Source organism: Pleurodeles waltl, chromosome 4_1 (assembly GCF_031143425.1).
Source record: "Pleurodeles waltl isolate 20211129_DDA chromosome 4_1, aPleWal1.hap1.20221129, whole genome shotgun sequence".
In the NCBI taxonomy this organism is placed as follows: domain Eukaryota; kingdom Metazoa; phylum Chordata; class Amphibia; order Caudata; family Salamandridae; genus Pleurodeles; species Pleurodeles waltl.
Window position 1 is genome coordinate 266,375,332 of NC_090442.1, and position 24,923 is coordinate 266,400,254.

Below are 24,923 nucleotides of genomic sequence, written 5' to 3' on the forward strand. Positions count from 1 at the left end.
GCAGGTGTCCCTTATGTGACTGCTGTTTCTCAAATAGTGACCTGCTGTGGTAACATGTCATCCCCCCATGCATGAGATCAGGGTAGCTAGTTTGTGGCCATCCTTTCTTATCTTTAATATTAAGATTGACAAGCTGAGCTGATTAAAAGCACTATTGTTTCAAAAACATGTTGTGCTTACATCTGCCTGTGAAACAACTGAATTGCAAGTGGTAAAGTCATCTGCCAAGATACAGTTATTTTTAACTACCAACTTTCCAAGTCACTTCGATGAACTTGTGAGCAGTAATTTTAATGCTTCCAACACAGCAGGTATTACGCACTTTTTTAATGCGATTGGGTCTGGTTTTGTCAGCACTTTTGTCTTTGGAGTAATTCTATCCTTTATACAATCTCTGTTTTCATTTTTTAAAGTCATACCACTTGCATGGGCACTAATTGGCAGTATTTTGCTACTATTACTTTTTCTCCTCGATGGATATCCCATATCAAAGTCGAATGGTTGTGGCAGTATCACATGTCCAGCTGTGTTGTGAATGTATGATATAGCACTTTGGCATATCTTTGTTGGAGGACAACTGGTCTCTGTTAGTATGGCTCTACTGCATGCAGAATGTATTCTGCTGTCTTTGGTGTTCTTTCGAGTGCACACTGGATGTGTGCCTTGCATAGCAGTTGGTACTATTTACGGACATGGATCTTGTAATGTTCCCATTGAAAATTGTTTTTGGAGTTGCCCTATGAGATTACAGTTGCTTCAAAATGCCTTTTATGAGCCATCCTATATGGATGCCACGACTCCAAGAATGTTTTCATCTGGCTCAACAACTGTGGGCATTGCACTGAATGCTACTTCCTCAGTGGAGGCTGAGGGCTCTGGGTCATGTCTGTTCCTTTGATCTACTCACCAAGGCTTTGGTGGCTACGCCGTCTGTGGATGTGGGATCCCCCCTGGATTCCCTTTCCACTAGTGTGTTGGATGACATAATGGCTGCTTCCAATGCCTTTGGAGTTTGGTCTTTGTTTTTAAGACGATTGAGTGTTTTAATTAGCTCATTTTAATTGTTTGCTCTGCTTGTTGGTGTGAAAATGTTATTGCATTTTAGTAGCTTAGATAGTCTTTCTTTTGGAATTTGTCTTCTTCATCTGGCAAGGGGTGGTTGTTGTGAGGACCTCTTGGATCCGGGCTGGTCACATCTGTTTTAGCTGTGTTTTACAGTTCATTTTTTACTCGTTTTAGCAAGGGTGCCTTTTGCAATGGTTTTTACATATTTTTATCAACTTGCTTTGTTCTAGGAATAAGAGGAGGAACAAGCTGCTTGTTAAGTTAGCCTTTGCATGACCTGCAATCAGTACTTTTTGTCCAAGGCTAAGGACACTGTTTACGATATGCTAGTTTGTGTTGCTTATTCAGGAGACAGCTTCTATCATCCAGACATGGCCTAGCATCAGGAATGTACTTCCAACACAGTATGAATTATTATATAAATGGTGTGCTGACACATAAGGGGCAGAAGGCATTCCAGCCACAACCATCCTGGCACACATTCTGTGAAAGATGCATCGTACTGGTGCTAATCTAACAGCCTTCCAAGAGGACTGCCATCTACAGTGCAGGCTGACTCCTGACACTGTTTTCAGGTATGGGGTTGGTGCTAACCCCTTAGATCAGGCCAGGCAGAAGGCTGTACCCGCTATGCTCTCAGCTTGGTTTTAGGGTTAGGTAGGAACCTCAAGAACCTCTTGAACCGCTAGAACCACATTCACCATGGTGATATTGTTTATCTTCTTTATCATGTTTGTAATGTTGACTACATTGTTTGTTACATCTGCCTTATTTTTGCAGCTCACTCTTTATATGCCAGATTACAATTGTTTCGATAAATGTACTGAAAACCTATCTTGCATCTTTTTGTGTCTCGCCTTGGCATGCAAGAGTACATATCATGAAAGGGGTAAGATCTGTTTCTGCAACCTCCCTGGGGTATCAGAGTGTCATTTTTAGGTCACCATAATCACCTTCCACCCTGGTTGATTTGTGGGTTTAGGTGAGGCACTGTGAGGTAGCCAGGAGTTAGGCTGAAAGTTACTAATGGTGTGGATTGATTCAGTCTCCCACACTGTCGCTCTGCTGTCATAAACATGCATTCATCTTATCTGAGTAGAAACTGCATAACACTAGAGGTCGCATACAAACATCGCATCCATTCATTGTATTAAAACAATTTCAGCACTGCTGCATTTGACAATACATGCTTCTGATTAATGTTATTTTTCCATTTAGGAGCATTTGAGAAACACATGTGCATTAACATATAATTTCCTTAATCATTAGGTTTACCATGATTTCTGTGTCATGAAAATATAAAATACTTAAGTGTGCTGTGCTTAATTGAAACAAATTGAAAAAAAAAGTTAATTGATTTGTATGATGTTCAAAAAAGCACACTTGTTTATGGAGAGAAGTCAATAGTCAGAGCTATTAATAACACTAATGTTCATACATTTCAAACCTATTTTTAAAGTCGTTTTCATTTACAGACCATTAACAGATTTCAAATATATATTCACCGAGGCATGATTTAATTATAATTATTTATGAGTGTAAATATTTTAACAAGGATCAGATGATTAATTTGTTATAAAAATACTTTTACAATGTGACTATTTCCCAATATTTTTAAACGGCTCACATCGCCAATATTTGTAGCTTATAACAACCAAGAACGAGTCAACTCTAATCAACTTCAAACATTATTACAAATGAATTGATTGTAAGCCTGAATATCCTTTGTAGGAAATATGAAATTTTGATTTGCACAATTCAAATAAACTAGTTTGATACTTGTAAAACAATCATGAAAACATAATTTGGCTAGACTCTTTCTGAAAACATATTGAGATCTGTTTCAATTTACCCTCCATTTTGGTTTTTAAAATTCTACCACTGCACAAGTGTTCGTTGCTGATGGACCTAGAATGGGTGGCATTGGTTATGGAAGTGAAAAGTCCAATGCAAATCAGATTTTTAAAAAATGAACATTTGCATCTTGTATGTAGTAGGGAAAATCATACCACTGTTAATAAAAAATAAGCACCTTATGGAAGATGAAAATTAGCCACAAACACCTTAGTATTATAAACAAAAAAAAACACAAAAGGCTTAGGGAACTAAGGGCCTGATTTAGATCTTTGCAGAGGGGAATACTCTGTCACAAACGTGACGGATATTCCGTTCCCCGTATTACGAACCCATTAGGATTGTAAATCAGGACCTAAGACAGCCAAAGTCACAGGCATGAAAGTTCATAGTGTGAAGACACAAACAATTACCAGACAGACAACAGAAGGCAGCAGTAGAAATGGCAATCAATGCCAAAGGACACCTAAAATAATGACTGACATTTAAAGTCCTATTTGCAAAGGGATTTGGTATAAGCATTGAAGGCTAGACCAGATTGTGGATTTTAAGAGACGAGGTAGTTCTATTTCAGCAGAGAAGGAACTGGAAAAGGATCAAAGATTATTCTAATTAAAAATCTTTGTGAGTTATCAATAAGTGTCTTGGAAAGCTTTGCCACCCTAGCCCTGTTCGACTTCGAACCGGCCTATGTTTTTTGCCACTGTTCTTTTTAGGTGTGGCTTAGAGATAGTTTAAGGTGTTTTGCCAGCTTAATGATTTCCCTTAAAATACATTCGCATATACCTTCATACAGGGGTTTCAGTGGAGCCCTCTTCATCTTTTGCACCGTTCAAGTGTGATCCACTTTACATTTTGGTTCCTCCCACTAAGCAAACAGTATGGAGGAATGGGTCAGCCCACTTGTTCCACTTCCATTGTCTTGCACTTGTATAGCCACTCGAAACATTCTGAACATCAGAGCCAGGGCTGAAGCAATTTATTTGATTATGTTTTAGATTATTTCCAAATGTCTTTTCATACTGCATATGTTGCCAAAAACAAAAATAAAACTTAAAAAAGTACACATTTCCAAAGGCCAGATCTACTGGCTTAGCCAGGGCTTGTTTACTTGCCCTGTTGGAAAGCAAGAAGGCTAACAGCACTCGCCTAATAATTCATTACAGTTTCCAATGACTACAGTACGTACTGATTTCACCAACAGAAACGCCACAGTGTTGATAAAATGAATTGTGTGTAGCACACTGCACACGTGTATGAGTGGGAGACTGTGCAGGGTGAAAGGGTTCTCTTTTGAGGACATAGTAAGCATATTTCCAAAATGGCCCTCCCTCTGCAGATTTGATGGAGACATTTACATGTGTTATTGGCAAACACCTATTCTTAGGTGCTCACACTTCCTACAAATATGTAAACTATGGCATGTTAACATTATGGGGGTCATTCTGACCCTGGCGGCCGGTGACCGCCAGGGTCACCGACCACGGGAGCACCGCCAACAGGCTGGCGGTGCTCCCGAGGGCATTCTGACCGCGGCGGTTCAGCCGCGGCCAGAAAGGGTAAACCGGCGGTCTCCCGCCAGTTTACCACTGCCCTTGTGAATCCTCCATGGCTGCGGAGTGCGCTCCGCAGCCATGGGGATTCTGACACCCCCAACCGCCATCCTGTTCCTGGCGGGTCTCCCGCCAGGAACAGGATGGCGGTAGGGGGTGCCGCGGGGCCCCTGGGGGCCCCTGCAGTGCCCATGGCATGGGCACTGCAGGGGCCCCCGTAAGAGGGCCCCGCAAAGTATTTCAGTGTCTGCTAAGCAGACACTGAAATACGCGACGGGTGCAACTGCACCCGTCGCACCCCTGCAACTACGCCGGCTCAATTCTGAGCCGGCGTCCTCGTTGCAGGGGCATTTCCTCTGGCCCGGCGGGCGCTCTTTTGGAGAGCGCCCGCCGGCCCAGAGGAAATGTCTGAATGGCCGCCGCGGTCTTTTGACCGCGGTGCGGTCATTCAGCGGCGGTACCTTGGCGGACGGCGACCCCCTATGTGTTCTGATCAGGATAACATCAGTATTAGCCAAATTGGAAAGCTGGTATAACTATGTTCTGCTGCCTCCAAAGTCAGCAACTTGGCCACTTCTCTAGAAACCACAAAAAAACGGCAACTTATTTAATTCCTACTCCACACTGGACCATAAAGATGACTACTGAAGTAAATAAAACATTAAAGAGATTTGGATGGAAAGTCCTCATCCACTTGTGGCATGCTTCATCATCGGTCGGTCCGCCTCATCAGGGAGATTAGAATAAATGGTTTCTGGTCACACAGGGCCCCAGATAATAGTTTGAAACAACCTCTGGGTAAACCCAGGTATTCCCTTTCTTCAATGGATACACAGGGCTGGGTTAAAAGCAGAACCAGGATGCTACCTCGAGATTATGTCTCAGGCTTCCTCTCTAATATGCCATCTTGACATATTTTTGTGGTTTCTATATTTAATCTTGAGGACGCATGGCAATAAAAAAAACCTCTTGCTCTCTTGTTGTGTGACATTAACCACTTCTCTATTTACTGCCTAAAAAGTCAGTATGAAGTACAATATAAACATAGGTTAACTTATAAAGATGATTTCAAATGTGCATATTGTGACATATGGACTGGAAAGTAAACGATTGAAGATGGAGGGGATATCCGGTACAAACCATAAGACCAAAGAAAAACACTTGAACATTGTGCAAACACATTTGCTTGTTCCCTTCTGTGTGTTCCCTGGGAGCTAAACTAGAAAACAAATCAATCTGCACGTGTTCAGACCAAATCAGCCCTATACTCAAAGAGTCCTTGAATAAAACAGGATTATAATGAGCTTTCATTATTAGGTCAACGCAGCCCATCTAGCTTTAAGCATGGGCTTGACTCAGGCACCTTCAGCCCATGTAATGGTGAAGGGGGGAACCCTTCAAGGGCACTCCAACCAGCACAAGGCCTATGAACACTAGTGAGCTATCGGAGTCTGGGGTACGGGGGTCTTATCATTTTGCTTTTCGCCTGCTGTAAAAGTAACCCACGGCATAGCCCGTCCGGCACTATGGTCTCTCCATTCGGGTGTAACTAGGGCGTAAAGTAACATGACGACTAGCTTGCTGCAGGCGGTGGACACTGTGCAACAAACTTCTGCAATCCAGTAACTTGAGGAAACCATGTGGTAAATCAACTAAGCCTGCACAAACGTAGGTGAAAATGTGAAAAAAACATGAGTGAGTGCATGAGTACAAAGTGGCAAAAATAGTCAGGCTAGGCATTTAATGTGTTTGTTCTTGCTAGTTCAATATTTCTCAAAGGGGGTTTACACGACAACGTGTTGGGTACTTGACAAGACTTGTGCCACTGGCACAGGTTAACTATGTTGTTCTAAAAAGCAGCGCGGTAATGTTGAGTTGAGGTGAAAGGGCTGCCTGCTCCTTCCTGGCATGGCTTACATATGTCTGACTGGCACTTCAGTATATAACACATTGCTTCATTTGCAGACCGGAAGTTTAGACTCAGCCAGTTTCAAGAACACAGTAATTGCTTCAGCTTCATCTTGATTTGGCAACTCTTTGGCGATGAGAAGTGCCTTATGGGCCACTTCATAAGCTTTGGGCACATCACTGAGAAGAAAATGAAGCATTGCCAGTGCGTGGAGGTTGCGGGCGATCTTGTCACTGTCTTGCTTCAATACCCGCTCTCTGACGTCCCAGATCTCAGTCAGCATCTTCACTGCTTCAGCTACACGCGCCTCCTCGATGCACTCTTCCTCTGGACCCTCTGCTTCGCGGGAATTCTGCAATCGGCCCTGGAGCATCTTGCTTAGATGCGCGTGCCAGATCTCGGTGACCTCTGCAAAAACCGAATCAGCAGTCTCCTCCTTCCTCTGTCGCAGGAAGATGTTAGCCATGTAGAAGTAGCCCGGAGCAGTGCGGGTGTCATTGGTGCCATAGGCGCAGCTGTTGTAATAGATGTCGTTGGCCAGGTGCCGAAGGGCCTCCGTCTGGTTTCCCTTAGAGAAAAATAGTAGTGTGCCGTGATTGCGATGCAACTTCGCCAGCAGTGTAGGACTGCACTCGGGGCTCTTGAGTATGGTCCAGTCAGCTTGCGAGAGGTATTCCTCGGCCTGCGTGAATTCGCCCAGCCCGGTACTGGCTTCTGCGAGCAGAAGGTAAGCGGACACCAGCTGCAGGGAGCGCAGGCCGTGGAGCGCAATACCGAAGCGCAGGGCGTGCATAGCGGCAGGCAGAGCCTGGCTGTGCTTCCCAGAACCCAGTAGCCGCTCTGCCGCTTGCTGGCTGATCTCCAGCAGATGCCGCCTGATCTGCAAGCTCTTCTCGGCGCTACGCTGCCGCTCCGTTTCGCTGCATAGCGCAGGTTTCGGGGCACGTAGTGGCACGAGTAGGGGACAGAGCTGCGGGTGGACGCTATCGAAGTCGCTCCGCTGATGCTCGGCCGAGCAGTAGAAAGTGACCCGGCATTCTGGGCACTGCAGGAAGGCCGGGGCCTGGCACAACTCGCAAAGCAGACGCACCCCCTTGGGATTCGAGAGCGGGTTTACGCTCAGCATCTTACCCAGGCTCTAGGTCTTTCGCACTGGCTTTGTGCTAAAAGCGCTCCATGTTTACAAGACGCCAGGCTCCGTTGCCATGGCAAAGACGCGACGTCATTTCCTTGGAAACGTTATTGGCGTTCTAAAAGTAGGAAACCGTACGCCTCGCTGTACCTCCTTTATTTTTATTACTTCCTCTTCAGTCATCAGGGATAGTTAACAATGTGCGTGGAACCTGCAATTCTATGTCAGGACCGGAGGTGAGGATTATGCAGTCCTTTTTTCACTTTATTAATACAGCAAGTTCAAAGTTCAACTAATAAAAACGTTATCGAAACTCCAACTCCCATGATGCCCATGATCATAACCATAACAACCAGTAAACCAATCATGCCTCCATCTGAATGTACATACAAATGTCAGACGGGAGCAGTCCTTCCTCTTTCTTCACTGCTGTCTGTCAGTTAAGTCCTCATTTCCTTTACTTTCCTTTGCAAGGGGTCGTCTGGTGTTGCCTTGTGTTTCTATTGCGTGTTAGCGCGCCTTGTCCTTAGTAAGTCAATTTACAAGGGGAGGCATATAGGTCGATGAATCTTTTGGATCGCATAGGGTATCCTGGTCAAGTATAGCGAGTGTTAGCGCGCCTTGTACTTAGTAAGTAAACTTACAAGGGGAAGCGTATAGGTCGATTAATCTTTTGGATCGCATAGGGGATCCTAGTCAAGTATAGGAGATAAAGAAAACTTCAACAATTCAATCTAATTAACTTAAAATACCATGAACTAATCTAATCAGAAAAAACACCATGACTCATATGAAAGTTAGTTCTGTTTATTCCCTATTAGTTTAAACTCTAATCATAAACCTTTATTCAACAATATCATGATTTCCAAATCTTTATTAGCAACATAAGCAATGAATTCTCATCACTTTGGTACTATTCAATCAACGTTAAACAAAGCGATAGCAATTCATGAAATATCGTATGATTCAGCAATATAAGTCAGTCAGTCTAAATCACCCTAAATCAGCCTAGTCAGCCTACCTATCTCCAGATTAGCATCAGCATGTGGGTCTTCATGCTAAAACAATTTAGTCAAAAATCATTAATTTGGAAAATCTATCTAAGAAAGAAAAAAAAATGTTTAAAACAGCGCAGTTGGTATCTAGGAAGAAAAAGCATTCATTAGTCAGTCAGGTCATAGCTACCTATCCAAGATAGATCATCAACGAGTCAGACTTCGTCTCCAGGTCATTAGTCATCAGCAAGGCTCAGGCTCACAGAAGCAAGCCCAAGCTTCAGCACTTCGGACAGCATCTCCTGACGTCATCAACTTTCGCCCCTCTGTTCTGATTTTTCCCTTCATGTCATGACTTTTTATTAGGGTCTCTCAGTTCGTCCCACAATTTGCCCATTGGTCAACCTTATCAGGGGTTATGACTCTAACCTATAATTTTTGTTTACCACTTGTCTATGTTATTTTGAGAGTCAAGTTCCATTAACGTGATTGGTTCTTCTGTCGATGAGAACATCATCCGGCTCTTCAGGTAACAAAATTGTTGCTCCCAGCTCTTAGTCTGTAGCTCCATTGTTCAAGTCCTGGAAAAGTACCTTTAGCCTACTCTACACATAATTGTATCAATTTGGTCTGATTGTCTCCTGTCCGCTGGTGAGTTTGCAGTTTTCTCTAACAGAGCTCATCATTGAACTCTGTACAGTTCAAGGTTCTTCTCTCCAGTTCCTGTCTTCGGCAGCTCATCGCGTCTCCATGTTTAAGCAGGCAAGGCCCAGAGCTGACTAGGCCTCTGGCTAAACTAAGAACAAATGGCATTACAAAACATAGATTATATAGTTAATTATGATATATTAATACAAAACTTTAAAACATTTCACAGTATTTAGTACTCTTAGCACAGATGGTGACCACTCCCCATGGGCACATTTTGCACATTACACATTATTTTCATTTATTAATATTGTTCTTCTCATTAGTATGTATAAGCAAATCATTAGCATATTCTCATATTAGCATATCTGCTGCAACAGTCCCTCCTCTGATGACTAAATGTGTCATCACACCTTTCTCGTCAAGCATTTACAAGTTACTTTCAGTTACATTTTGATTTCTTCCGTTTTTATCTTCCCTATAGATTCTTCTTGTGGGCTGTCCTTCCCTCCTCTGTTTATTCTCAGCTCTTTTTAATTGAATTTTGTGCCATAATTTGCATGTCCCCCATAATCCATCCTAATATAATAGTGATCACAATTAATATTCCTTGAATGATTTTCCACAATACCCCTCCCCAAATTTGACTGAACCAATTTCCTGATGTCGCAAATCCTTTCCCCACTTTTTCCCAAACTCCTGGTTCTTTCAATACTTTTAAATCCTTATTCGCATTAGTTAAGTTAGTAAGCAGTTCTTTTACTTCTTTCTCATCTGCAGGAATATAAGAGCAACAATGTTTCTCGTTAATCATTTTGCAGACTCCTCCGTCTTTCGCCAATATTATGTCTAAAGCAAGCCTGTTTTGAAGCGTCATAGCTCTATCCTCAGCTAATTCAGTGTTTAGTAATATTATAGCTCCTGTAAAGTTAGTTAGCATATTATCTACTATAGTTGACAACTTTCTAATCTTGTTCGCGTTTAATATAACTCCTACTGGAGGAATTACTGCTCCAAAAATATCCCCTACTATTGCAGAGGCTGGTTCTCTTCTTTGTCTCATTCGGTGTAACTCAGTCATTTTAGGTATTTTCTTCAAATCATCTATTTGATAGCTTTTAGGGAATACCGTCCCCAAATAACATGTCCCATACCATCCCTTAGGGAGACGGTAATAAGCATTAAGTCCACAAATGTAATAGATCCCAGGAATCACAGGGTCAGCACCATTTAGCATGAACGTCCATTTACTCTGAAACAAAAACACATGCCTACATTCACTTGTTCCCACAAATAAAGTGTCAATGAATGATTTTGGCCTACATATACAAAGCTTCCCTACGTGTAATGCATCTAAAGCTAGCTTCCCTTGTGCTTTAATAGCAGTGTAAGCATAATCATTTTTATAAGCCCTGTTCTCTAACCCTTTTTGTAATTTTTCTTGTAATGCTTTTCTCCTATCGTCAGTATGCCCAATAAAGCTAATTTCCATGGGAGTTAATAAGCAAGTCAAATTATTACGATGTGCACAAGCTGTGCCAAATGTTAGTGTAGGCTCGAAGAATCCCCTAACTATTACGTGATCCTTAGCTATCTTACTCAGATATCTAATTATAGGAACAAAGTAAAATACTAAATCATAATTAGAATAAAAGTATTGAATGTACTCCTGATTATAGAAGTGTGTTAGTAACAAACTACAAGTTATACCATAGGTCAAAGGTAGACTATGATAAGTAACCCCTTCTTCTACGGATGAGGGTATTTGTGTACACACAAGACAATCTTTTGCATCCATCGTTTCCACATACTCACTCAATAAACGATAAAAGACATTAGAAGACAATCCTCCCCTTGCATTAGTATAATCATGCAAATATTGCTCATCTAATTTGAACCTTTCTATAGCTGTTAGTGTAGTAGTTTCATGCACAGATGTATCTCTCATTTCTTTCATCTCATGAATTGACATACCCACAATCATTATTACAAACAATATTCCACACACAATCGCCATACCTACACTAAAATATCTACAATACCTAATATTTCTTGCGTTATTATCTAAATTAGCCATGATCTGTAAAGAATCAGAAAGCAGAGTTTTCAACTCCTAATTAATATGCAACACAAAGATCAAAAATTCAAAGAATCCAATTTTTTTTTTATTTCTTCGCACTTTTAACTTCACACGACAAGATCCCTTCTTCCTTTGTCAAAATCGGTTAGCAGCTGGTCAACTCCAGAGTTTTGGTGTCATATCAGGCTATCAATGTCTCTTACGGTAAGTAATTTCAATAAACACAGTCTATCTTTTCTTTTCCTTCAGGGTGCGTCAAAATACTGATTCAGAACTTCTCTGTCAAAACAAAAGGACATAAACTCGTTTTGCTAATCACTTGTTGTGGCGTATGCCCACTCTGGTCCTGCGTATTTTCGACTTGCCACTCTTTCTTTTCAATCTCCTCTCCCCGTCAATTCTCCATCTCTCAGTTTATCTTTCCTTGTTGTGTCTTGTTCTTCCTCTATTGTTTCATTTATCACCAAGTCTTTCTTCTTGCCTATCTGAGATTCAGGCCAATTATACCCTTTTCTTACCCCTCCTGTCAGCAATCTCTTCAAGATAGGACTTTTCTCCTTCATCTTGTCTGGCGTGCCTTCTCTTGATGGACCTGCAACAGGTTCAGGAGGAGTCAGGTCACCTTTGCTTTGACCTGCCTCAACTCTTTCCCCCTCAGGCTCTGAGTCTCCTTGCTTTTCGGACCCCCTAGTTTGCGTTAGTACTTCTCCTGTGCATGGATCTTTTAACGTCTTTTCTGCATTGTCTGTACGTTGTGCTTCTTGATTCTCCACACCCTCCTCTCTTACTGGGGTGATTGATCCTTCTTCCGTTAGTTCTGGGTCCACCTCTGGCTCAACTTGTTCTGGCTCTGGTTCAGGCAGATTTATTTGTTTTGCTGCTGCTGGTGTTCTCAGCAACACTTCTTCATGATCCTGAGGACTCACCACCTTTTTTGTATGGCTTTCATGTATCCAATTAGGCAACCCTGCACACTTTACAGCTGTGGTAGTCGTCAACACCACTTGGTAGCGACCTCTCCAACGCGGTTCTAGGCAGGTTTTTCGCACATGCTTTTTGATCATGACCCAGTCTCCGGCTCTCAAGTTGTGGCCTGGATCATGGATAGGTGGCAGAGTAACAGCTTGTACCTGCTAAGAAAAAGATCGAACCACATCAGCTAGATCCTTGCAGTAGTCTAAAACCATATCATCTGTGATATTGACAAGAGCATTGGCTGGTATTGCTGGTAGTCTCATTGCTCTTCTCATGAGAATCTTGTGTGGGGATAACCCTGTCTTCCTGTCAGGTACATCTCTCATTGACATCAACACTAAAGTTAATGCATCTGGCCATTTCAAATTTGTGGCTGCATACATTTTGGCAATTCTTGACTTCAGGGTACCATTCATTTGTTCTACCAATCCGGATGCTTCTGGACGATAGCTGCAATGTAGCTTCTGTTCAATGTTTAGTGCTGCACATAGGAGTTTGATCACTTCTTTATTGGAGTGCGTTCCCCTATCTGATTCTAAAGAGATTGGAAATCCGAACCTTGGTATCAGCTCTCTAAGCAATAACTTTGCAACTGTGAGACTGTCATTTCTGCGTGTGGGTATGCTTCAATCCAATGACTAAGCACACACTCAATCACCAACACGTACTTCAACCCGCCGCATGCAGGCATCTCAATAAAATCCAATTACATTCTGCTGAATGGTCCTCCTGCTCTTCCAATGTGGCTCAAATTTACCACTGTCCCTTTTCCCACATTCAATTGCTGACAGATTACACATCTATGACACAATGCCTCAGCTGCTTGTCTAAATTTTGGATTGAACCAATCAACCTTGAACAATCTAATCATGGCATCCCTTTCAATGTGTGCCTGCCCATGGTAGTACTGAGCCATCTGAGATAACAGACATTTCAGTAACACCATCTGGCTCTCCTCAGATACCCAGATCTCATCTGGTCTTTGTACACATTTCAACTTGATCCATATCTTTTTCTCTTCCTTGTCTACATTTTCTTGCAATGTTTTCAATTCCTCTAGAGTGTCGATTACTTTTAAAGCAAAATTTGCTCAACTGGTCTCTTCTTCTTGCATTAGTTCCCACTTATCCTTGAACGATATACAGTTCAGGGCGCAAAATCTTGCTACCTGATCCGCATATCCATTTCCCAAGGAATTGTAGTCTGGTGTTTTCTGATGTGCACTGCATTTTAGTACATCAATTTCTTCAGGTAATTGTACTGCATACAACAACTCTTTTATCTTGTCACCATTTCGTACTGGGGTTCCAGAGGTCACGAACCCTCTTTGTGACCACAATTGACCAAAATCATGCACAATTCCAAATCCATATTGGCTATCTGTGTATATTGTCACTCGCAGCCTGGTAGAGACATAACATGCTCTAGTGAGAGCCACCAATTCTGCCACTTGTGCTGAATATACACCAGGAAGCCAAGATGCCTCTAGTGTTCCTGTAATTGTACACACAGCATATCCTGCTCTCAATGTGCCTGTCCCATCTCTAAGGCATGAACCATCAACAAAAACAATTTGATCATTTTTTTCCAGTCGAGTGTCTCTAATATCAGGTCTAGGTTTTGTACATAGATCTGTAACCTCAAAACAATCATGCTCTATGTCTTCCTCTTTTTCAACTTCAACAGTATCACTTGGCAGTAATGTTGCTGGATTTAACACTGTACATCTTTTCAAAGTGGCATTTGGAGCTCCCAATATGCTCGTCTCATACCTTGTCAGTCGTGCCCCTGTCAAATGTTGGGTTTTTGTTCTTGTCAGCAAAGTTTCAACTGAATGTGGCACAATTACCGTCACTGGGTATCCCATGATTACCCCTTCACATTGGGAAAGACTTTGACCAACTGCGGCTACTTCTCGCAGACAACCTGGTATAGCTGCTGCAACTGGGTCCAAGGTGTAGGAAAGTACCATCTTGCCTGGCATGTTACCCCCATTTTTCACTGTATATATGTTGTTTTAGTTGTATGTGTCACTGGGACCCTGCCAGCCAGGGCCCCAGTGCTCATAAGTGTGCCTGTATGTGTTACCTGTGTTATGACTAACTGTCTCACTGAGGCTCTGCTAATCAGAACCTCAGTGGTTATGCTCTCTCATTTCTTTCAAATTGTCACTAATAGGCTAGTGACCAATTTTACCAATTTACATTGGCATACTGGAACACCCTTATAATTCCCTAGTATATGGTACTGAGGTACCCAGGGTGTTGGGGTTCCAGGAGATCCCTATGGGCTGCAGCATTTCTTTTGCCAACCATAGGGAGCTCTGACAATTCTTACACAGGCCTGCCACTGCAGCCTGAGTGAAATAACGTCCACGTTATTTCACAGCCATTTTACACTGCACTTAAGTAACTTATAAGTCACCTACATGTCTAACCTTTACCTGGTAAAGGTTGGGTGCTAAGTTACTTAGTGTGTGGGCACCCTGGCACTAGCCAAGGTGCCCCCACATTGTTCAGGGCCAATTCCCCGGACTTTGTGAGTGCGGGGACACCATTACACGCGTGCACTACATATAGGTCACTACCTATATGTAGCTTCACAATGGTAACTCCGAATATGGCCATGTAACATGTCTATGATCATGGAATTGCCCCCTCTATGCCATCCTGGCATAGTTGGCACAATCCCATGATCCCACAGGTCTGTAGCTCAGACCTGGGTACTGCCAAACTGCCTTTCCCGGGGTTTCACTGCAGCTGCTGCTGCTGCCAACCCCTCAGACAGGTTTCTGCCCTCCTGGGGTCCAGCCAGGCTTGGCCCAGGAAGGCAGAACAAAGGACTTCCTCAGAGAGAGGGTGTTACACCCTCTCCCTTTGGAAAATGGTGTTAGGGCTGGGGAGGAGTAGCCTCCCCCAGCCTCTGGAAATGCTTTCATGGGCACAGATGGTGCCCATTTCTGCATAAGCCAGTCTACACCGGTTCAGGGACCCCTCAGCCCTGCTATGGCGCAAAACTGGACAAAGGAAAGGGGAGTGACCACTCCCCTGACCTGCACCTCCCCTGGTAGGTGCCCAGAGCTCCTCCAGTGTGCTCCAGACCTCTGCCATCTTGGAAACAGAGGTGCTGCTGGCACACTGGACTGCTCTGAGTGGCCAGGGCCAGCAGGTGACATCAGAGACTCCTTCTGATAGGCTCCTTCAGGTGTTGCTAGCCTATCTTCTCTCCTAAGTAGCCAAACCCTCTTTTCTGGCTATTTAGGGTCTCTGCTTTGGGGATTTCCTTAGATAATGAATGCAAGAGCTCATCAGAGTTCCTCTGCATCTCTCTCTTCACCTTCTGCCAAGGAATCGACTGCTGACTGCGCTGGAAGCCTTCAAAACTGCAACAAAGTAGCGAAGACGACTACTGCAACTCTGTAACGCTGATCCTGCCGCCTTCTCGACTGTTTTCCTGGTGGTGCATGCTGTGGTGGAAGTCTGCCTCCTCTCTGCACTAAAACCTCCGAAGAAATCTCCCGTGGGTCGACGGAATCGTCTCCCTGCAACCGCAGGCACCAAAGAACTGCATCACCGGTACCCTGGGTCTCCTCTCAGCACGACGAGCGACGTCCCTTGAATCCAGCAACTCTGTCCAAGTGACTCCCACAGTCCAGTGACTCTTCAGTCCAAGTTTGGTGGAGGTAAGTCCTTGCCTCCCCACGCCAGACTGCATTGCTGGGAACCGCGACTTTTGCAGCTACTCCGGCCTCCGTGCACTTCCGGCGGAAATCCTTTGTGCACAGTCCAGCCTGGGTCCACGGCACTCTAACCTGCATTGCACGACCTCCTAAGTTGTCCTCCGGCGGCGTGGGACTCCTTTGTGCAACTTCGGGTGAGCACCATTTCACTCCACATCGTAGTGCCTGTTCCGGCACTTCTGCGGGTGCTGCCTGCTTCTGAGAGAGCTCCTTGTCTTGCTCGACGCCCCCCCTGTCCCCAGACGCAATTGGCGTCATCCTGGTCCCTCCTGGGCCACAGCATCATCCAAAAACCCTAACCGCACGATTTGCAGCTAGCAAGGCTTGTTGGCGGTCTTTCTTCAGGAAAACACTTCTGCACGACTCTCCACGGCGTGTGGGATCCATCCTCCAAAGGGGAAGTCTCTAGCCCTTGTCGTTCCTGCAGAATCCTCAGCTTCTACTGTCCAGTAGCAGCTTCTTTGCACCCACAGCTGGCATTTCCTGGGCATCTGCCCATCTCCGACTTGCTTGTGACTTTTGGACTTGGTCCCCTTGTTCCACAGGTACCCTCGACTGGAAATCCATAGTTGTTGCATTGCTGGTTTGTGTCTTTCCTGCAGAATTCCCCTATCACGACTTCTATGTCCTTTGGGGAACTTTAGTGCACTTTGCACTCACTTTTCAGGGTCTTGGGGTGGGCTATTTTTCTAACCCTAACTGTTTTCTTACAGTCCCAGCGACCCTCTACAAGGTCACATAGGTTTGGGGTCCATTTGTGGTTCGCATTCCACTTTTGGAGTATATGGTTTGTGTTGCCCCTATCCCTATGTGTCCCCATTGCATCCTATTGTAACTATACATTGTTTGCACTGTTTTCTAATACTATTACTGCATATTTTGGTATTGTGTACATATATCTTGTGTATATTTGCTATCCTCATACTGAGGGTACTCACTGTGATACTTTTGGCATATTGTCAAAAAAATAAAGTACCTTTATTTTTAGTATATCTGTGTATTGTGTTTTCTTATGATATTGTGCATATGACACTAGTGGTACTGTAGGAGCTTCACTCGTCTCCTAGTTCAGCCTAAACTGCTCTGCTAAGCTACCATTATCTATCAGCCTAAGCTGCTAGACACCCTATACACTAATAAGGGATAACTGGGCCTGGTGCAAGGTGTAAGTACCCCTTGGTACTCACTACAAGCCAGTCCAGCCTCCTACACAAGGTAGCTGGGCGATAAGCACCTCCATGGACCTGTGTCAAGAAAGACAAAGAACAAGCATTACGTTCATGAAAAAACAATGTGAAAGTCTTTGTGTAATCAGGCATTCCCAATGCTGGAGCTCTGCACAGCCTGTCTCTCAATTCAGTGAAAGCCCTCATCTGATCTTAATCTACAGTAGAGTAATGGGATCTGTAACTCCCTTATGAGTCAACAGTTGCAAGGGCTTGGCAATCTCAGCAATGTTTGGAATCCATTGTCTACAGTATCCTACCATTCCCAATAACATGCACACATCTTTCTGGGAAGTCGGTGGATTTCTCTGCAGTATGATTGTAATCCTTTCTCAGGAAATTCTCCTCAACCCTTTCTCAATCTGATGACTCAAGTATTTGACAGACTTCTGACAGTATTGCAATTTTGCAGGTGAAACTTTGTGACCGAAGTCCCCCAGATGATTAGGTAGGACAATCAAATCATGTTTACACTCTTCCCTCATTCTGGACGCAATCAATAAGTCAATGTACTGTACAAGAGTCTATTGGCAAGGTAATTCCAATGACTCCAAATTCTTTTTCAAAATCTGGTTAAACAAGGATGGTAACTCCGTATACCCTTGTGGAAGCCTACACCAGCTGTAGACTTTATCTAGGAATTTGAAACTGAAAAGAAACTGACTATCCTCGTGAAGTGGTACTGAAAAGAAAGCTTGTGACAGATCGACTACTGTGAACCACTCTGCCTCACATGGAATCTGAAACAGTATCACTGCTGGATTGGGCACAATCGGGCAACATTTAACCACCATGTCATTCACTTTCTGTAAATCCTGCACAATTCGCACTTTTCCTCAAGGCTTTTTCAATCCCATTATCGGTGAATTACATGGACTGCTCAACACTTCCTTCAAAACACCCTGCTTCAAAAAATCCCCAATTATTTTTGCCACTTTCATTAACACATCCTGTGGCATATTGTACTGTGGAAGTTTTGGAAACTCAACATTCGGCTTCAAAGTGATTTTAATTGGCTCCACACCTTTGATCAAACCTACTTCTTTTCCCGTCAAATCCCAAACCTTCTCCTTCACTGTTCCCTGTAAATCTGCATGCAATTCCCTCAAACTAAACATTGGGAAAATCTCAATCAAAGGGTACTCTTCAAATGCGTTATTAAGAACCATAGCTGATGCCTGCTCTTCCTCATCGTCACTATTTGTCTGAACTTCTATTCCTGCATCTGTACAATTTATAGAGCATTTGGTCTTGCACAATAAGTCTCTGTCTAACAAGGAAACAGGACTTGAGTCGCATACCACAAATCTATGCAGTCCGGTATAATTTCCAATTTCAATCTGTAATGGTTCTGTGATAGGATTCGTTAATTGCCTATTCTCCACTCCCACAACCTGCACTGTCCTTCCAGAAAGTGGTAAATCTGGTACTTCTACTCTCCTTCCTGTAGAGCGTGTAGCTCCAGTGTCGACCAAGAATGACACTTTATGTCCCATTACCTTCCACTTCACAAATGGCCCTCTCTGATCTACCTCTAGAGATGCAGCAAGTATGCAGGCTCCTTCATCCGAACTGTCACTCTTCCTTTCATCGTTTATTCCATCCTCACTGTGAAATGGGAATTGGTGTACTGTATTGTTACTGTTTGTCTGATCTCTGACCATCGACCTGTTGAGTAAGCATAACCTGATGCTGCTCCATCGGGGCTTGGGGTATATGCATTTGCTGTCTAGGCAGTATAGGAATCTGCTGCTGTACCGCTGCAAAAGGAGTAAATTGTGCTCGTACAACCTGTATCTGTTGAACTGGTAAAAAGTTTTTACCTCAGGTTTGAACATTCGGGACTTGGCCCCTCACTCTGGGGACTCTCACTGTATGTACTGTACTAACATCACCTTGCTGAATCATCCCTTCCTGCACCATTAACGGGCACTCCCGCTTCCAGTGTCCCACGTTTCTGCACAGGTGACATGGCAACATTCTTTTCAACCCCTGCATGTCATTCTGAACAACCACTGCATTTAGATCCGGACCACGCATCGCATCCACACCACGTCTCCTACCCCTCGCTTGAGGCTGAAACGCGATAGCTCTCTGTTGCGGCGGCATCGGCGGCACTAAAGCTCCTTGCACTCCTGTTTGTGCGGCCTTAATTTGCATCACCATTGCCTTTTCCTTCAACTTATTTTGTTTTAGTTCAATTTCATCACTACAGTATTTGGCATACTGCAACACCTCATCAATCGGCTTTGCCTGCCAACAAATCAAATGATTCTTAATCATCTGTCCTACTTCAGGTCTCAACCCTTCAACAAATCTGAACACAAAATGCAACATGTCTTTTGGTTCGACTGCTTCATTACCATTGTACTCCTTGAAAGCTTTTAGCAATCTTTCTTAATAGGTATGTATTGACTGTTTGGTTTCCTGAACCGTCCTGTCAATTCTCTGCCAATCAATGTTTTTCGGGGAAATCCTAGTTTTGAGAAACTCAATCACCTTATAATAATTTTTCATTACCTCAGGTGACGGTGCGCCTGTAATCTTATGCCTCTCGGGTTCACTTGTTGGCCAGTCTACTGCTCTTTTACATTTGACCCATAAGTCAGCTGGCACCACTATCTCAAACAAGGTATTCAAGTCTTCCCACAAACATTTGGAAAGTTTCACAAACCTCTCTGAAACAGGATTTCGAAGGGAAAACGCTCACCTCTACACACTCCACGAGGAAGGAGGACACCATGGACCCGGAACTCCAAATCCTACCTGCGATAGTCTTCCTGCTCCTGTACCAGGAGCACCAACGCCGGCGGCGAAGACCATGGTGAGTACTGCACCTACGACACAGGGGAGGGGGGAGAGAAAAAACAGGGACACATACACGCAACACCCCCACCCCCACCCTCACCCACTACAACACACACACTAATACATATCTATACATTATAGTTACACCATCCAACCCTCCAACCCCTCCCCCCCCGGAAGAATGCAAAGACAAAAGGAAATGAGTGTAATCATTGTAATATATTAAAATGCAGTACGGAAAAAAATACATATATACACCATTAACAAAATATACACCAAGAATAGTAATCCAGGTATTGCACCATTCATAGTCCGTGAACCACTGGGCCCAAAATGCATGGGCGAGGCCCACACTCTATACCAGATCTAAACAGAGAGAACAATGCAGGGGCATCAGATAGAAATACAACAGGCACCTCAGGGGGAAGGAAAGGGGAGGCACCTCAGCCGGATGAGTGCACAACGCCAAATCCACGAGGGGGCTTCATGCCCACTACTGTATCCTGGGGAGTGCAAATCCACAGTCTCTCAAGTCTCTACAGTGGGTGGTTTGCCCACTGCTGCATCCTGGGGAGTGCAAAGCCACAGTCTCTCAAGTCTCTACAGTGGGTGGTTTGCCCACTGCTGCATCCTGGGGAGTGCAAAGCCACAGTGTCTCAAGTCTCTACAGTGGGTGGTTTGCCCACTGCTATATCCTGGGGCGTGCAAAGCCACAGTCTCTCAAGTCTCTACAGTGGGTGGTTTGCCCACTGCTGCATCCTGGGGAGTGCAAAGCCACAGTCTCTCAAGTCACTACAGTGGGTGGTTTGCCCACTGCTGCATCCTGGGGAGTGCAAAGCCACAGTCTCTCAAGTCTCTACAGTGGGTGGTTTGCCCACTGCTGCATCCTGGGGAGTGCAAAGCCACAGTCTCTCAAGTGGATAACAGTCTCCACTGGTTCTGGAGGGGGACTGGTGCCCAGAGTGCTTCATCCTGTTAAGGACAGAGGTAGTGGATGCATGTCTCCACTGGTTCTGGAGGGGGACTGGTGCCCAGAGAGCTTCATCCTGTGAAGGACAGAGGTAGTGGATGCATGTCTCCACTGGTTCTGGAGGGGGACTGGTGCCCAGAGTGCATCACTCACCCCGTGACGGTCCCAGTTGCGTCAGTGCCCCAGCCGCTTATGGGCTAGCGGTGCTTGATTTGGCGGTGCCCTGTTCAGCGATGCTTGCCCTGTTCAGCGGTGCTTGAGTTGGTGGTGCCCTGTTCAGCGGTGCTTGAGTTGGCGGTGCCCTGTTCAGCGGTGCTTGCCCTGTTCAGCAGGGCTTGAGTTGGCGGTGCCCGGTTCAGCGTTGCTTGAGTTGGCGTGCCCTGTTCAGCGGTGTTTGAGTTGGCGGTGCCCTGTTCAGCGGTGCTTGCCCTGTTTAGCGGTTCTTGAGTTGGCGGTGCCCTGTTCAGCGGTGCTTGCCCTGTTCAGCGGTGCATGAGATGGCGGTGCCCTGTTCAGCGGTGCTTGAGTTGGCGGTGCCCTGTTCAGCGGTGCTTGAGTTGGCGGTCCTTTATGGCCCAGCGGGTCTTGTGCTGGCGGTCCTTCATGGCCCAGCTGGGCTGTGGCTGGCGGTCCTTCATGGCCCAGCTGGGCTGTGGCTGGGGGGGCCCTCCTGGGCAGCTGGGCTGTGGCTGGCGGGGCCCTCCTGGGCAGCTGGGCTGCGGCTGGTGTGGCCCTCTTGGGCAGCTGGGCTAGGGCTGGTGGTGGCCTCCTGGCCAGCAGGGCTGTGGCTGCGGGGCCCTCCTGGGCAGCTGGGCTGGCGGTGGCCTCCTGGGCAGCTGGGCTGGGGCTGGCGGTGGCCTCCTGGCCAGCTGGGCTGGGGCTGGAAGTGGACTCCTGGCCAGCTGGGCTGGGGCTGGTGGTGGCCTCCTGGGCAGCTGGGCTGGGGCTGGCGGTGGCCTCCTGGCCAGAGGGGATGGGGCTGGCGGTGGCCTCCTGGACCACAGGGATGGCACTGGCGGGGCCCTCCTGGGCAGCGGGGATGATGGCGGTCTTCTCCGCCGTGCTGCTCTTCCCAGACTTGCCGGTTTTCTTGTGGCCCTTCTCCACCTTGGGAGGTGTCACAGCTGAGTCCACACTCCCACCGGGACCCCTGGGAGCGGCTTGGGTGGTTGGAGTCTTCCCCCTCTCCCGCAGGGCACTGGCCAACTTCTGGTGCTACACAGGGGGGGACTGGCTGTGCTGTGGCTTTGTGCCACACTGGCTGTCCTGGTGGCCGGTGCACTCCACATACCTGTGACTACAGGCACCACTGTTCCAGGAGATGTTGTGGCTGAGGTGCTAGTTCGGGACCTATGAGATGGACGGGGGGGAGGTGTGGGAAAAAGGGTAGCTGGAGGGGGTTTGGGAGTGGAGGAAGAGGTGGTGGTAGTAGGAGGTGTACGTTTGGTGACTTTGGGTGCAGGTGCATGCGCTGGAGGCTGTTGTGAGGTGGATGGCTGTTGGGTGGGTGTGTGCCTGCATTTGTGTATCTTGGGAGGGGGCGTCACAGACACACTGGGAGAGGACACAGGGGATGTGTGAATGGTAGTGGGGGTGGTGACTGCACGTGAGCGGGGTGTGCTGGTGGGTGTGCTTGTGAGGGAAGTAGTGGCTGTAGAGGTAGTGCATGCAGGTGTGTGTGTAGACGAGACTGGGAGGGAGGAGGGAGACGATGAGTAGGGGGACACAGTGGAGGCAGTGGATGTTGGTGTGTCTGCATGTGTGTGATGCTTGCGTGAGTGCCTGTGGGATGTGTGGTGCTTATGTTTGCCTGAGCTTCCCTTGTGTGGTGAGGTGTGTGCAGGCTGGTCTGATGGTGTGCTTGGGATAGGCAGAGGTACAGGGGATTGGGTCTGGGTGGAGGAAGTTGGAGGGGGGAGGCTAGACACAGGGACAATGGCTGCCATCAGTGCTGAGGCCAGAGTTTGAAAGGCTCGGTGAAGGGCCGCCTGACCAGAATGAATGCCCTCCAGGAATGCATTGGTTTGTTGCAACTGCCTTTCTACACCCTGGATGGCATTCAAAATGGTAGACTGCCCAACAGTGAGTGACCTGAGGAGGTCAATGGCCTCCTCACTGAGGGCAGCAGGGGTGACTGGGGCAGGGCCTGAGGTGCCTGGGTCGAAGGTGATGTCCACCCTCCTGGGTGAGCGGGCACGGGCGAAGGCTGAGGGGCTGCTGGGAGGGTGGTGCTGGTAGGGGGGGTGGCAGCTGTACCTGTAGATGCTGGGCCACAGATGTTGCCGCCACCACAAGGGAGCTCCCATCAGAGGACGAGTCCGTGTCACTGGTGTCACCTCCTGTCCCCGCCGTGGAGCTCCCATCGCCCTCTGTCCCACTGGTGAATTCTGAGTCCGTAGTGTGGCCCTCCATGGCCATGTGGGATGCAGCTCCCTCGTGCTCCGGTGCCACTGCTCCTCTGCCTGATGATGCTAATGCACACAAGAACAGGGAGACCACAAAAAGGGGGGGGAGGGAACAGAAGAAAGACATGTTGAGTGCATGGATTACCGCTACCGTTGGCGGGCAAGACAGACACAGAAGCCCCCTGCACTGTTCCTGGGCTCTACAGTGCAATTCCTGGGAAATGGCCTACAAGGCTATGGACGACATCTGCACACATAGATGACACAGGGGCATGAATAGCTGTACTTGGCACTCTACAGAGATGGGGTGGGGGCCACAGGGCCATGCCTTACGGAGGGGCCAAGCCTACGGTACTCGCCCTGGTCCAGGGAAACCCACAGCCCTCCTCCCCAACCCAGACAACTCCACTGCGCGCAAAGGCAGCAGAATGATAGTGTACTCACCCCCTTGTGTCTGCTGTGATGCCCTCAAGCGTCCATCCAACTCCGGGTAGGCCACCGCCAGGATCCTGAAAATCAGGGGGGTCATGGTTCAACAGGCACCCCTCCCACGTTGGGAGGCCATCCCCAGCTGAGCCTCCGCCGTCTTCTTGCTCCAGCGGCGAATGTCCTCTCATCTTTTCCGGCAGTGGGTGCTCCGTCTGTGGTAGACCACCACGGTCCGGACGTCCTTGGCGATGGCATGCCAAATATCTTTCTTCGGGCGCTGACCTACATGAAATGTACAGGGAAAGAAGAGAAGTCATTATCAACTGCACCGTCAAAGTGAGTGGCCCCCATCCCTACCCTTGCCATGTGGCACATGCACCCACCGTCTTTCATGCACGCAGCACTCTGCCCCCTTCCTTCTTATATCCAGCCCCCTCCACACAGGCATAGCCCATACAACATGCTCCCTGTGTACTTACCTGTTTGTCTGGAGGACCGTAGAGTAGCGAGTACTGGGGGAGGACCCCATCGACGAGCTTCTCCAACTCCTCCTATGTGAAGGCAGGGGCCCTTTCCCCAGATGCACGAGCCATTGTCTCTTCCAGACCGAGGTCACAGCAGCACTTGCAGTGTAGGTCCTCTCCTGTCGAAGATCAGGTATCGAGTGATTAAACAGATAGAAAATGGCGGTCACGTCTGAGGCGGTCATGTCCGTGGCGGTGCGTACCATCACCGCCGGCGTACATCGTCATTGGCTCCTGGGACCCATAGGGTCCAATGTTAACCAATGCAACATTGCGCCGCGGTCTCTGACCGCCTACCGCGACGGTGTACAAGGCCAGCGCAGTTACCTCACATCCCATTGTCCCACTTTAGAGGTCAGGCAGCCGCCATTTCAGGAGCCCACATGGCCTAATTTCCAACTGCGTCACACATACCTAGGCCTAGTCTCAACACACATACAGGCCACATTTTGTGCAAGATTGGTGTTCTGTGTAAACTGTGGGTACGTACCTCTGAGTTGTTTGACTCTGTGGTCGCTGTTGTCCTTCATAGGCACCGTCCGCTGGGACATGCGAGGAGATGGCGGAATCCTCCGGTGTACCGACCGCTGGTGGACCTGTCGACAATGGAG

General features: G+C 46.6%; 1 protein-coding gene across 1 annotated transcript; it reads right to left on the reverse strand.

The window, feature by feature from the left end:
- Positions 1–2,580: 2,580 nt before the first annotated feature.
- ZMYND12 (zinc finger MYND-type containing 12) lies at positions 2,581–7,567 on the reverse strand. The gene has a single exon (XM_069228278.1). The coding sequence runs from the start codon at positions 7,505–7,507 to the stop codon at positions 6,428–6,430; it is 1,080 nt and encodes a 359-aa protein (XP_069084379.1). The 5' UTR covers positions 7,508–7,567; the 3' UTR covers positions 2,581–6,427.
- Positions 7,568–24,923: the final 17,356 nt, after the last annotated feature.